Source organism: Anabrus simplex, chromosome 1 (assembly GCF_040414725.1).
Source record: "Anabrus simplex isolate iqAnaSimp1 chromosome 1, ASM4041472v1, whole genome shotgun sequence".
NCBI lineage: Eukaryota > Metazoa > Arthropoda > Insecta > Orthoptera > Tettigoniidae > Anabrus > Anabrus simplex.
This window is the reverse complement of record NC_090265.1, coordinates 1,581,908,954-1,581,922,536: the sequence shown is the minus strand read 5'-3', so window position 1 is coordinate 1,581,922,536 and position 13,583 is coordinate 1,581,908,954. Positions and strand designations below refer to the sequence as shown.

At 37.5% G+C, this 13,583-nt stretch overlaps 1 protein-coding gene across 1 annotated transcript in view; it reads left to right on the top strand.

The window, feature by feature from the left end:
* The window catches only part of LOC136862727 (protein obstructor-E), a 53,121-nt gene extending 40,502 nt beyond the window's left edge, over positions 1-12,619 (top strand). Inside the window, exons 4-5 of the mRNA XM_067138953.2 lie at positions 6,098-6,311; positions 12,069-12,619. Coding sequence (XP_066995054.2) covers positions 6,098-6,311; positions 12,069-12,111 — 257 coding nt within the window. The 3' untranslated portion in view covers positions 12,112-12,619. The remainder of the gene's footprint in view (positions 1-6,097; positions 6,312-12,068) is intronic.
* The last annotated feature ends 964 nt before the right edge of the window (positions 12,620-13,583 follow it).

Below are 13,583 nucleotides of genomic sequence, written 5' to 3'. Positions count from 1 at the left end.
AATACTGAATATGAGCTGCATAAAAATATTCTAATTCGCTTGTAAAACCCATAGCATTGTATAGGTTAGAATTATGGGAAATTGAAGAAGGAAGTAAAGAACTAGATATAATAGGTAATACGTTTTACAAAAAAATTAATGGGGCTACCAGAATGTACAGCTAATTGTGGTAGTGAAGATAAAACTATACACGCAGATATAGCTATACTAGAAAGGTGATAACATATTTGGCTAACGTTATGAAGGCGAAACGGGAGATAAATATTGAATTTAGCTTATTAACATCAGATGAAACATTTAAATGATGATTACTAGTAAAAAGTATGATAGAGTAGGAATTGGAGACTGTTGGGATAAAGAGATTCAGACGAAGATAAGAAGATGAGTATGAAAGTAACTATTAGAGTGAAAGATATTGAGAAGCAAAAGCATGGCTGAACCTACAACCTGTTTTCCAGTTATTGACCGGGTCAGGGATGGAATGAATGAAGCCCCGATCTTGCGGCGAGGATAGGAATTGTGCTGGCTGCCGAAGCCTGTCGCACTCCTCTGGTGCAATGATTAATGACTGACAGATGAAATGAAATGATATTGGCGAGTGTTGCTGGAATGATAGATGACAGGGAAAACCGGAGTACTCGGAGAAAAACCTGTCCCGCCTCCGCGTTGTCCAGCACAAATCTCACATGGAGCGACCGGGATTTGAACCACGGAACCCAGAGGTGAGAGGCCGACGTGCTGCCGCCTGAGCCACGGAGGCCACAGAAGCATGGCAGAATGTAAGAACAAAATGACATTATTAAAATTCTAAGTAATTACCCAAAAGTTGTCAAGAAAGAAAAAAAGAAAGAAAGGCGTACGAATAGAGGAGTAAGAGGTATGGAGTTATGGTTGAAGGGGTATAAGAGAGAAACATGAAGAAAATCGTTGTTTAGTGTGGGCAGCACAGCTCAATGGAAGAGTATTATTTGTTGAGAGTACGTAAGGGAACTGGTTCACTTAGGATTAAATACCTGAGTAGTGAATATAAAGCAAAAATAGAAATAGAGGGAGACTTCTATACAATTGTAGAATGATTAAATAAAGAGCGGACTGCACCAGGGAGAACAGCAAATTTGTCTGTATTCTAAAAATATGTGGCAAAATAAAATTAGAGAAAACAAAACAAGCATTGACTTAACCAAGGAAGGGGAGGATACACGCTTTTCCTAGAATATGTAAGATTGTATAACCTTTAGGACAAGAGGAAAAGTATTAATTTGTAGAAGAGATAATAAACACGTATAATTGAATGTAGTAATAGATGTAAAATTTGTAATAAAGAAAATCAAATGCATGTGCAAAAATGTGGATTGCAATAAATGGATGCCCTCTTCCCAGTTTAAAGTGATCCAGAACTAGGGAGTGGGAGTATGATATGCTATTCTACAACCACGATGGTAACAGATTTTGCGAGGTCTGAAGTATATTTAATTTTCCGGACTATTATAGCCTCTTCTTTTGCCGATACCTCCATTCTTCGGAGGATCGGACTTCTTTATTTTGTTCCTAAGATTAATCGCAAGAAATAATGATATTCCCGTTTTTTCCCGGAATAAAACAAACACCAGAGAGACGACGGTAGTCTGTCGTGATAGCGGAGTGTCCGTAGTAGTTACAGTATTCAGACAGGAAAGGGTCCCTCTTTCAAACATGTGTCATATATCGTGCCATTTTAATTCTGTACGAATCATTTGTGCGGTATGTTCTCCATCCGCACGGCACTATATAATAGTAGAAGAATGTATAATAATACGAAATATTGATATTTAAGCTCATCAAGTCTTTCGGCTTTTTCAATCGTGAAATTACCAGCGTTTCGTCCCAGTGTAGCAGTGGGATCATCAGTTGGAATGCTACAGCGCCGTTGAGACACCACTGCATGCCACACGGTGCACTGGGGGAAGCATGTGCCTCCACTTTGACGATTGAAAAAGCCTAAAGACTTAATGAGCTTAAATGCTTTTAACATTACGCAATCGATGAAAGTAAATTATGGTTTCCTTCTACGAAACGCCACTGATATATCTCTAGAACAAGTAATCTAAACTACATACGATTTTAAGAATGTGTAAATGGATACCATTAAAAACAAATTTCAAAATATTATAATTGTTAAATAGTTTTAGAAACAAAATTTCACTTGAAATTCAGTGGTATAAAGAATAATATTTACATATGAAATGATGGACGCTATATTTGATAGATCAATCCGAGGATATTTTTCTCAAATACTAATACACGTAATTCTATATTAATGTAAGTTACATTTCACTTTGAACATTCACGTGTTTCAAATAGGCAGAACATTTCTCGATGGGTCTCGATGACTCTTATTTGATTGACGTATTTATTAATTAGTTCATAGATTAAATTTGATTTAATGAATGACAGATTACTTTTTATTTTATTCTATTCATATTTAACATAATCACTATAAGTGATAATTCAGGTACTCATTTTTAGTAAAATATCCACTAATTAAGAGTACACTGAGTTGGGGACATCGGTTTCTTATTTCATTGAGTGAGTGGAGAACAGAAGGACAGTCAGACACATGGATAACTCTAATAATGATATAATGAAATATACTCATACGTAGAGAATATTAAAAATATTCTTACAAGTACACTTCCATATGGAATTACGACAGATAATATAATTGGAAAAGTGAAAAGTACGTGTAATATTTGTAATATACAACTTGATGTTTAAAATAGATTGTAAACGATGGAAAGTAAAAAAAAATATCTTTGTTGTAAATACAACAATGCGATAATAATTAAATTAAGTTACTAAGGTGGCTGAGACTCGATTCTGCTTCATATGAGATTTTACAAATTTTAAATCACTTCCTTGGGGTTTTGACTCCGTATAAAACTTGAGGTACCGTTACCATGATCACGGTATCAACAGTCATTTCAAGATTATGTATATCCGCATACCTATATACTTAAGATCAGATGTGGTATGGAGTTTTATATACATGTACTTAACGTGCGTAATTTTAAGGACATATTCCTTGTTAAATTCTACATTACCGGGCGAGTTGGCCGTGCGCGTAGAGGCGCGCGGCTGTGAGCTTGCATCCGGGAGATAGTAGGTTCGAATCTCACTATCGGCAGCCCTGAAAATGGTTTTCCGTGGTTTCCCATTTTCACACCAGGCAAATGCTGGGGCTGTACCTTAATTAAGGCCACGGCCGCTTCCTTCCAACTCCTAGACCTTTCCTATCCCATCGTCGCTATAAGACCTATCTGTGTCGGTGCGACGTAAAGCCCCTAGCAAAAAAAAAAAAAAATCTACATCAAGTTAACGTAAGAAACTTACAAGGTAGAGAAGTCTGAAGTTGGGAACTTAACATGACGATTTCTGCAATAGGAAATGTTGCAGTCAGGCAATAATAATCATACTTTGCATGAAATTATCTGTACTCTATAAGAAAATTGACAATGGTCCACGTAGTTGCAACTTGGAGGGATACAAATGATGATAAGAGGATTAGACCTTCATAAAAGTTTACAATAAGTTGTTACAAAACATTAAAGCAAGGGGAAGATAAGAAACAAAAGGAATAAGAATGCATTAAAAATAAAGGAAATAAGAACTCATTAACAGCGTAATATTCATTGTGCTTTATTACTTCGCTCACTGGATAAGGTGAGTTCGACGAAAACAACAAGCTATTGCTAATTTCTGAAGAAATTATTAGAATTGTAGTAATGTTAAGGGTGTGTTTATCCATATTCCTCTGGCTAAAGATCGTTTTGGTCCTGACGTAATGACAATCTTCCCTTCATGTTGACTTTGAACACTGATTACTGGATATTATTCGTTAGTGAGTAATTAGAAATCTGTATCTATATAAACAGAACAATATATTAATAATCCATCTCATCACATGAAGTTCCTGTTAACTCTTGCTCGAAGCATGCGTTATTAAGTGAAGAGTGTGGATCAGAAACGTATAGACGGTTATGAAAAAAACAACTTCTTTTGGTTAACAATTTAGTCATTTTAGTCTGAATAAGGAGGTTAATATACGAAGAAATTGAAATGTTCATGAAGGAACTGCCTTGCAGATTTTGATGAATTATTCTGAAAAGAATTCGTGGTTAAAATTACTAATCTGTTCCTGATATTCACTTAGTAATATTTACTTTCAAATGAAGGTCTCACGGAAACATTCAAATTATATTTAAACTTTCCACGATTATGAGGAAAAGAATGAGGGAACAACTGGACAACAAACATTGACGAGGTGAATAACACGTTATGAAGTAAATATGTTTTACATTCTTGTGAGATTATGTGTTTTGATGACTTTCACTGTCTATCCAAACGTAGTTACAAGACTCTGTTTCACCTTCGTGTTTATTTACTGTACATCCTGAATAGTCGACGCTAACAATGTGCCTTTTGCGCTGCGGTGTTGCAACATACACCTAATGAACTGTCCGTCAAACGATCATTAAAGCTTCTTGCTGGGTTGAACATCATTTTAAGAAGTTCTCTATTTTAAACGCTTTACTTGAAGTGTTTACTCCTTCTCAGAACGAAAGCAAAGGGAATATTGTAGTTTTTCTTATTATCAGAAGTTCGAAGCAGTATACTAATTTGTTGTGTAAGTTAATATATATTATCTGAATGCCTAGATATACCTAAATAAGTATGAATTCTCTCTAATAATCTCAATATTTTGAATATGTAGTGCCTATGTGGAGGCACAAATACTGGGTGTAACAAAATTCAATACTCAATCTTCTAGGAATTTTAGATGAGACCAAAGCAAGTTTACTTGATTAAATAATTACAGAAAGGAAACTGATAATTGGAATATTTTCTGACGTGATTAAGAATGAAACTCTTGCATTTCAATTTAACTGTAAATCTGTTCAAATGTGTTGCGTCCTGCTGCAAGATAAGCTCTGCAACGACGTGTGCCATGAGCTGTCATACACGTTCAAGGACTCCGGTGATGTGCTGTGGAAAGTAAAGAGCAGCAAGCACCCGAGCGACGATCCCTTCCTCCAACTCAATTGGAGGCTCGCAATACATCAAGTGTGATAAGTTCGGGGGAGGTTGTATTGCAACAGGAGGCGGCGCTGGTACATGAGATAGTGATATAAATATTCCTAATCAAAATCAAGTCTCTCCTAGAAATATGCACTGCATAAACTTCTTCATTATGTGGCATGATGTTAGAAATTTAAAAAAATGGTGGTACACTGTCACTATTACAACAGCCGCATGGTTTAGAGACTTTTGTTGACTTACTTATAAGAAATAAAAGACATTTTGTTTAATTTATTTTATTCCTTCATCATTCACATCTCTCGTTTCAACTCTTTCTTTTTCGCGTTTTTTGTCGAATCCTAATCAAATCTTTCTTTTCCATGATTAAATTTGTTATTCTATACAATTGACGACGATGTAGGCTATACACGACAGCTAACCTCCAACTGAGCACTGTTAAGGATGTACCGAGCGAGCTTGCATTCGGGAGGTAGTGGGCTCGAACCCACTGTCCTCATCCCTGAAGATGGATTTCCGTGGTTTCTCATTTTCAGACCAGGCAAATGCTGGGGCTTAATTAAGGCCATGATCGCTTCGTTCCCACTCCTACGTATCTCATCGTCGTCACAAAACCTATTTGTGTTGGTGCAACGTGAAACCAATTGTAAAAAATATCAGCATGTATTTATAATTATTACTGCTTACTGCTATTAGTATTTATTCTAACGGACAATTATTATTTGATATGACAGTGCTTAAAACACACAAACAGATAAAAGAAGATACAATACTATATAAATAAGCTTACTTTTGCACTCTCTGAATGTATACTTAACAATAGTTTACCGGTATACTAACTCTGATCACAGCCAGAGAACACACATGCGATATACGGCTGTTGATACGATATTTGTGTGTCGCGTTTGAGAAAGAAGATCCTCGGAAAAATGTGTTGTGCGTTAATAAACCTACACTACTATCAAATTTGTAAAATGCTAGTCAGTGCGTAATAAGTTGTAATATTTCTTTTTTTTTTTTTCAGATGTCTTGGAGGATGGTTTCACTTGCCCTGACGGTGAAGTGATGGGACCCAATGGACGCCCACTGCCCCATCCCACGTTTCCACATCCCGACGATTGCCAGAAATTCTACATCTGTCGAAACGGACGTAGGCCCCAAAAGGGTAACTGTCCGGATGGTACCGTCTACAACGAGGCAACATTCAGATGTGACGAACCCGAGAATGTTCCTGGATGGTGAGTTACCTCTGATTATATTGTGGAAGTTGTACCTAGCGTAAATCCACTTGAATTGTACAAGTGCTGCAAAGCCAAACAAAATAATATACATCACAAAGTGAACAGAAGTTCGATGCTAAGGCTTACGTGGTCGGTGTGTTTTATCCATTGAGGACTATGTTAACTCATTAACAGTGTTTGGAGAGTTAAACGTTTGACCAGTTCCCATCAACAATTCTACATCACAGTAGGAGAGACAAGTTTAACATCGCAAACACTTCCTATGTTAACGTAGTCCACATGGGAATAAATATTAAATACGTAGTGTGTCTATTCTAACTTTTCTGGAGCTCCAAAAAGCGCACAGTATATGAAATTAAATAGATAAGAAAAGATCAAATAACAATTTTCGATTTCACGGTCGTCGTAGCATTGATAAAATTACTTTTCGGGCTTGTAGATCATGGTCCAATGAAGCTTGTATTTTCCATTTTTATCGTCGAAAACTGCTTTAGATACTTTCAAGGGACAGCTGCTTGCGATGTCTTCAAAGGCTTCAGTTTCATCTTCCGCTGGATTATGGCCTACAAACCCGGAAAACTTTTGTTAGCAACATTAATTGCCCAAATAATTAATTAATCAAAATAGCAATGTTAATTTATAAAAATACATATGACACCTGCACCGAATGTGGGTTATACATGATTAAGTAAATGACTGCAGCTCTCAAGCGTTAAGGAGGGCACAAACGCTCGACCCAAACATCTACCAATCTGCATACTTACTGGATGTTTCCAGTTCTGCGATTGCAGTATATTTCCCTCCCATCTGTGCGCAGATCTACCCCACCCGCAACGACCATATTCTCGCTCTATGTCAGTACTAAAACAGAGTCTAATTCCTATTCATATGAGGATATGTATGAAATATCACTACATAAAACATTGGAATACATGAAGTTTATTTTAAAACTCCAACAAATATTAACACAATGCAGCTTGCTTATGACTTTCCCTGAAAATGATATTCACGTTAGTTATCCCAGGGACTGATGTTTGGTTACCTCCAGCAGGATGAAGTAGCTGTCCTCCTTTAATGATTTATTTTAATGATTAAAAATGCTTCCCGGTGTGAAGAGAAAGTTCTCGGACAGCATGCTACTGGTACTAAAGGGTGGTAGCCTCCCCTCTTGGTTGAGACAACTGATAGGAAAAAGTAGATGAAAAGGTTTTCAAAATAGTAATTATTGTAATCGTTACTCTACCCTTGTTATAAAGTCTCGACAATGATTTTACAAATATATATCAGCTCAAATCATGTTATGTGTTAATTATATTATGGAATTTACTGTTCCGACATTGCTGAGCTAAACTTAAAAATATGCAACGAAGACATCTGTAGTAAAATTACGTTCATATGATTTCATAACATTTAGAGTTAATTAAATTATTTATTTATTTATTAGTGCCTTTTTACAGTGGCGAAGTTAGGGCTCGATGACCTTCCTTACATTTAAGAACTAACTAATTAAAACCTTAAATAAAATGCTTACTCAAAATAGTTAAAACCACATCAATTAAAGCATTTATAAATGAATTTAGTCCGCCTATGTGGTGTAGTGGTTAGCGTGATTAGCTGCCACCCCCGGAGGTCCGGGTTCGATTCCCGGCTCTGCCACGAAAATTTGAAAAGTGGTACGAGGGCTGGAACGGGGTCCACTCAGCCTCGGGAGGTCAACTGAGTAGAGGTGGGTTCGATTCCCACCTCAGCCATCCTCGAAGTGGTTTTCCGTGGTTTCCCACTTCACCTCCAGGCGAATGCCGGGATGGTACCTAACTTAAGGCCACGGCCGCTTTCTTCCCTCTTCCTTGTCTATCCCTTCCAATCTTCCCATCCCTCCACAAGGCCCCTGTTCAGCATAGCAGGTGAGGCCGCCTGGGCGAGGTACTGGTCATTCTCCCCAGTTGTATCCCCCGACCAAGAGTCTGAAGCTCCAGGACACTGCCCTTGAGGCGGTAGAGGTGGGATCCCTCGCTGAGTCCGAGGGAAAAGCCGAACCTGGAGGATAAACAGATGATGATGATGATGATGATGATAAATGAATTTAAATAAATTGCTAACTAAATTAATATTAAAACTAATTAAAATTAAAAACTTTTAAACAGACTAATCCTCAGGAACTCACACATTCATACTTCAACCATTCAGTCAGCTGTCCTCAGTCTCGGCAGGTGGCCTTAAATCTTGATCAAGAGCTAGTTTCTCTGACCTGAGTTGGCAGGGAATTCCATAGTCTGGCGCCGGTCACCACAAATGACCTATTCATTTTATTTGTGCGGTGCACAGGAATAGAAAGAAAAGATCTCGAACGTGTATTTAAGTTGTGAAATGACGATACAAATAGATTCTTTAAGTAATAACTTCCATACTAATGATTTTATTTTGCATTTAAGAAAATGCAGATATTTACTTCACATTATATTTATCTTTTTAATTACATTTCATCGTGTACTGATGAATGTTTCTGACAGCTAATTCCAGTACCGTGCGAGAATAAATTCATGACTAATAATTTCCGAACTAATCGTAACATTCTCGTACTCTCTAGCAATGTAATGCGTACACTGTCGATTGGAGAGCGATACTAATCACACGCACTCTGTATCTCACTGACTGGCCGCTGAGACTTATTCTTACACAGCAGAAAGAACAAAATATGTTCCTGTTTGCATATGTGTTGAGCCGTCAGCCTGACGACTGGTTGAATTTCCAACAGATCTATCATCAGCTGCCATATATAACCTAGTCGTAAGTAATAGGAACATGAGTAGTGTGTTTGATTTCCGTTGCTTTACTCATCGAACCTGTAGGTGCTATCAGTACCAGTCTGCCAAGACCACAGACCCAATGAGTGACCATTCATCACAGGATCTGAGAAAGGAGTAGTATTATTAGCATCGTCCTTATTTTAAAAGCCAAGGATCACAATGATGCCGATTGATTAAAGTAAACACCTGCTGCATCCCGTACAAGAAAGCGTAGTACAATGTAAAGAGCTTAAGCTGGTTAAAATATTTCGATAAAAATTACTCATTTAAATTTTCCCAATTAAACCAAAACTAATCGTTAAAATATAACGTAACTCTTCAGATCTTCGTTCAAAGCGCCAGTCCTGTCTGTGGTACAGAAACTATATGAACCCGTAAATCCATTCTAGAAGTAGTGGATCCTAAACATGAAGCTCGCTTAATATTCTTTCAGCATCACTTTCGTTATTTAAAGCCAATTAGACAGACAGATACGAGAACCATCATCATCATCATCATCATCATCATCTGTTTACCCTCCAGGTTCGGTTTTTCCCTCGGACTCAGCGAGGGATCCCACCTCTACCGCCTCAAGGGCAGTGTCCTGGAGATTCAGACTCTTGGTCGGGGGATACAACTGGGGAGAATGACCAGTACCTTGCCCAGGCGGCCTCACCTGCTATACTGAACAGGGGCCTTGCGGGGATGGGGAAGATTGGAAGGGATAGACAAGGAAGAGGGAAGGAAGCGGCCGTGGCCTTAAGTTAGGTACCATCCCGGCATTTGCCTGGAGGAGAAGTGGGAAACCACGGAAAACCACTTCCAGGATGGCTGAGGTGGGAATCGAACCCACCCCTACTCAGTTGATCTCCCGAGGCTGAGTGGACCCCGTTCCAGCCCTCGTACCACTTTTCAAATTTCGTGGCAGATCCGGGAATCGAACCCGGACCTCCGGGGGTGGCAGCTAATCACGCTAACCACTACACCACAGAGGCGGACTACGAGAACCAAATGTCCTTTATTATTGCACAGGAAAGTAATAACAATCCGATAATTTTGACAGTATGACAATGCACAAACGCATGAACTAAACATATACCAATCTACATACTTACTGAATGTTTCCAATTCCGTGAATGCAGTACATTTCACTCCCATCTTTGCACATATCTACCTTACCCAGAACGAACAAATTCTGTCTCTATGTCAGTACTAGCACTAGGATTATGATAGAATTGCAACCTAACTGACAGCCCCTTTTAAATGAATAGCAAGGGAAGAGATGGAAATGGATCCAGTAGAATAAGGTATTCAAAATGAAAATGGATAAAGAATGGGCAGTCAGACATTTCCTTGTTATTCCAAACATTGCGATTCATGCCAATTCTACTCACCACCGCACAACATGATTGAGGAAATCTGAAGTATGCAATAGCAAGATACCAAAACTAGGACATATTAGAGGTGTGTTGCAACTCTTTAACGAGTTAAAGAACTGAAAACACAGTCACGGAACGCACGCCTGAATTCCAACGTTTCATGTTACAGTACTATGACGTAACATGCGATTTGAAAGATCTTTGTAAGACAGCATACTGTCTGTCCTTCTGACTTATTACTTATAGAATGGGTGAAGACCCATGCTTTCTTGATGTGGGACCTGATGACAGTATGGTTATCATTGCTTTATTTTACCCTCCCAAGGACATTACATTAGAAAGGTTTTCCTGCGGTACTCTGTAGGAAAAAGACAAAGACAAGGACACCTCCGTACAGGCCATGAAGGCCCTTGGAGGTGTGGAAGCTAAAGGCTTCCACCATTGTTAACCGCGGCACGTGATGGAGTAAAGTGGTTAGATCTACGCCCAGCCGCCTTTGCCCCCAGGAATCAACCTGGTACTCATTTCTGGTGTAGGCTGAGTGAACCTCAGGGTCATATGCACCTCCGGAAGTGGAAATCTCGTTTCTTAAATTTTACGACTTCCTGACGGGGATTCGAACCCACGTCCTTCCGGGCGAACCGAGCACGCCTTTACCGCCTCGGCCAGGCAGGAAAAAAACAATTATATTTCATTAAAAAGGAAAATGCTAAGGCATATCTCACTTCTAAGTGAATATCTCCTTATGATGAGATTATCACGCTTTACCGTGTAATTCGATACCTGCAAACATTTTCAGAGTGCAATGAACACAAAACACACAAAACAATTTTTTGAATCCCATTTAATATCTTAAAATATAACATTTGAGGTAAATCTCACTTCAGAACCAAGTATTCCTCAGAGAAATAGACCAGCACGGGTGGCCATCTAGTGAATGCGAATAAAGTGACTGATTTTAAAGAAACATTAAATTATTTATTCAATAAGTTTTATTCGCTGCCAACATAAGAATAAAAATTTACTGCTGGGTGTTGTACAGCATTTTTCCTGCTTTAAAAATTAGTTCTCATGAAATGATGTCTAGCAGTTCACACTGAGCACAAAGACACAAAGTATATGGTATAATGATATTTGAAGGTCTACGTCCATTCTGAATTCAGAAGTTCTGTAATTTGACTTACGCTAATAAACGATACTGACAGATAGAAATATATCCCATGAAATAAAGCATTTAAATACAATGTAGGGTAGAAGTTATAACTATTATAAACCACTGATGCAAAGAAATAAAAGCAAATATCAAACAAACAAAAATAAACAAATAAACTATATTTGATTCATTCTCAAATGTACTCGCTATATATATGCTAAGGTAATGGAAATTGATGAGAAAAACTAGTAAAATACCTCATTTTCTCCTTGTTAACGCTGCTCGAGAGTGCAATGGTTTTCTTCTTTGTACGTTCAGAGTACGTGTTCTAATTCTTGTCATTCTTGAAAACAGTAAACTGCATTTACCTCATGTAAGTTATATATGCATAACTACCTATTAACTAAATTTATAATTAATGCTTTCTGTGTTTTAGTGAAAAATGGTTTTCTGACGACGGAAAGAGGAACAAGAAGTAAGAAGATATTTCCAGTCATCAAGAATCTCCTAAATACCTCCAACGTGTTACTCCTTGCGAGTGTGTTCTTAAAGAGACAAAGAGTGAACAGTTCAGAACATTAATGTCTGAATGACAGTGCTGTGAGTTCAAAACAACATCCTCAAGCCGAAATCTCCACTTGTTTGTTCTCTTATTTACCGAAATATTGTATTTATGATTTCCTTAAATTTAAAAGAATTTGTGGTTGGTTAATTTACTATTTCCATTACCGGAAAAATTTGATCAACAAAAGTTGAAATGTCTCTTCTTTTCTAATGATAGTCGTTAAGATTAGTAATTTATTGAGTTTCTGAATGTATCTCAATCGAATTCAAGGCTTCTAAATTTCAAACACCTGTTATGTACCTCTTACAACGAATGAAGACTGAAGGTGATACCCGTTAAGCTGATATCAGTTTGAAGGAATCTTACATTTTTGTTCTTTTCCTGGCAGCATGAAAAGTGAGACTCAAATTTTTACTGTTCAAAATGTTATAAAATATATGTGTATTGTCATATATAATAAATTATACATAATTAAGTCATGTATTTCATTCTTTTACAAATATCTCGTACCAAAAACATCCCTTGTACAGAGATAATATGTGTTACAGAGTAGTAATCATAAATATGCTTATTATACTTTTTTGAACTGGAAGATAATGTTTCCTCCTTTGTTGCGTGGCCTAGCATCCGTTATTTCGATGTCATATTCAGTATGTAAACGAGATACCAAATTAAATGATCCATTCTTGAAATTAACATTCAGTGACTAGCAACGCTTCGTTACGAGGGTGCAGCCATTTTGTATAGTCGCTGGATGATTTCGTGGATGGCTACTATAAATTTCGATTTAAGGGTGCCCTGAATTATATAATATGTCCATATCAAATTATGATTTATTAAGGTACAATAATAATAATAATAATAATAATAATAATAATACACACCGAGCTCGATAGCTGCAGTTGCTTAAGTGCGCCCAGTATCCAGTATTCGGGAGATAGTAGGTTCGAACCCAACTGTCAGCAGCCCTGAAGATGGTTTCCCGCGGTTTCCCATTTTCACACCAGACAAAAGCTGGGACTGTACCTTAATTAAGGCCACGGCCACTTCCTTCTCACTCCTAGCCCTTTCCTCTCCCATCATCTCCATAAGACCTATCTGTGTCGGTGCGACGTAAAGCCAATAGCAATAATAATAATAATAATAATAATAATAATAATAATAATAATAATAATAATAATAATAATAATAATAATAATAATAATAATAATAATAATAATAATAATACAACTCCATTATTGACTGTTAGACTGTTACGTCTTTTAGAACTCTGTCTACAAGCTTCTGTGGATGAATTAATCGGGTCCATAATTCCCCATTTACTATTAATACGGTGGTCTCGGTTAGATTAAAATTAAAACTTTGTCTCGCCACCAACACCTAGGT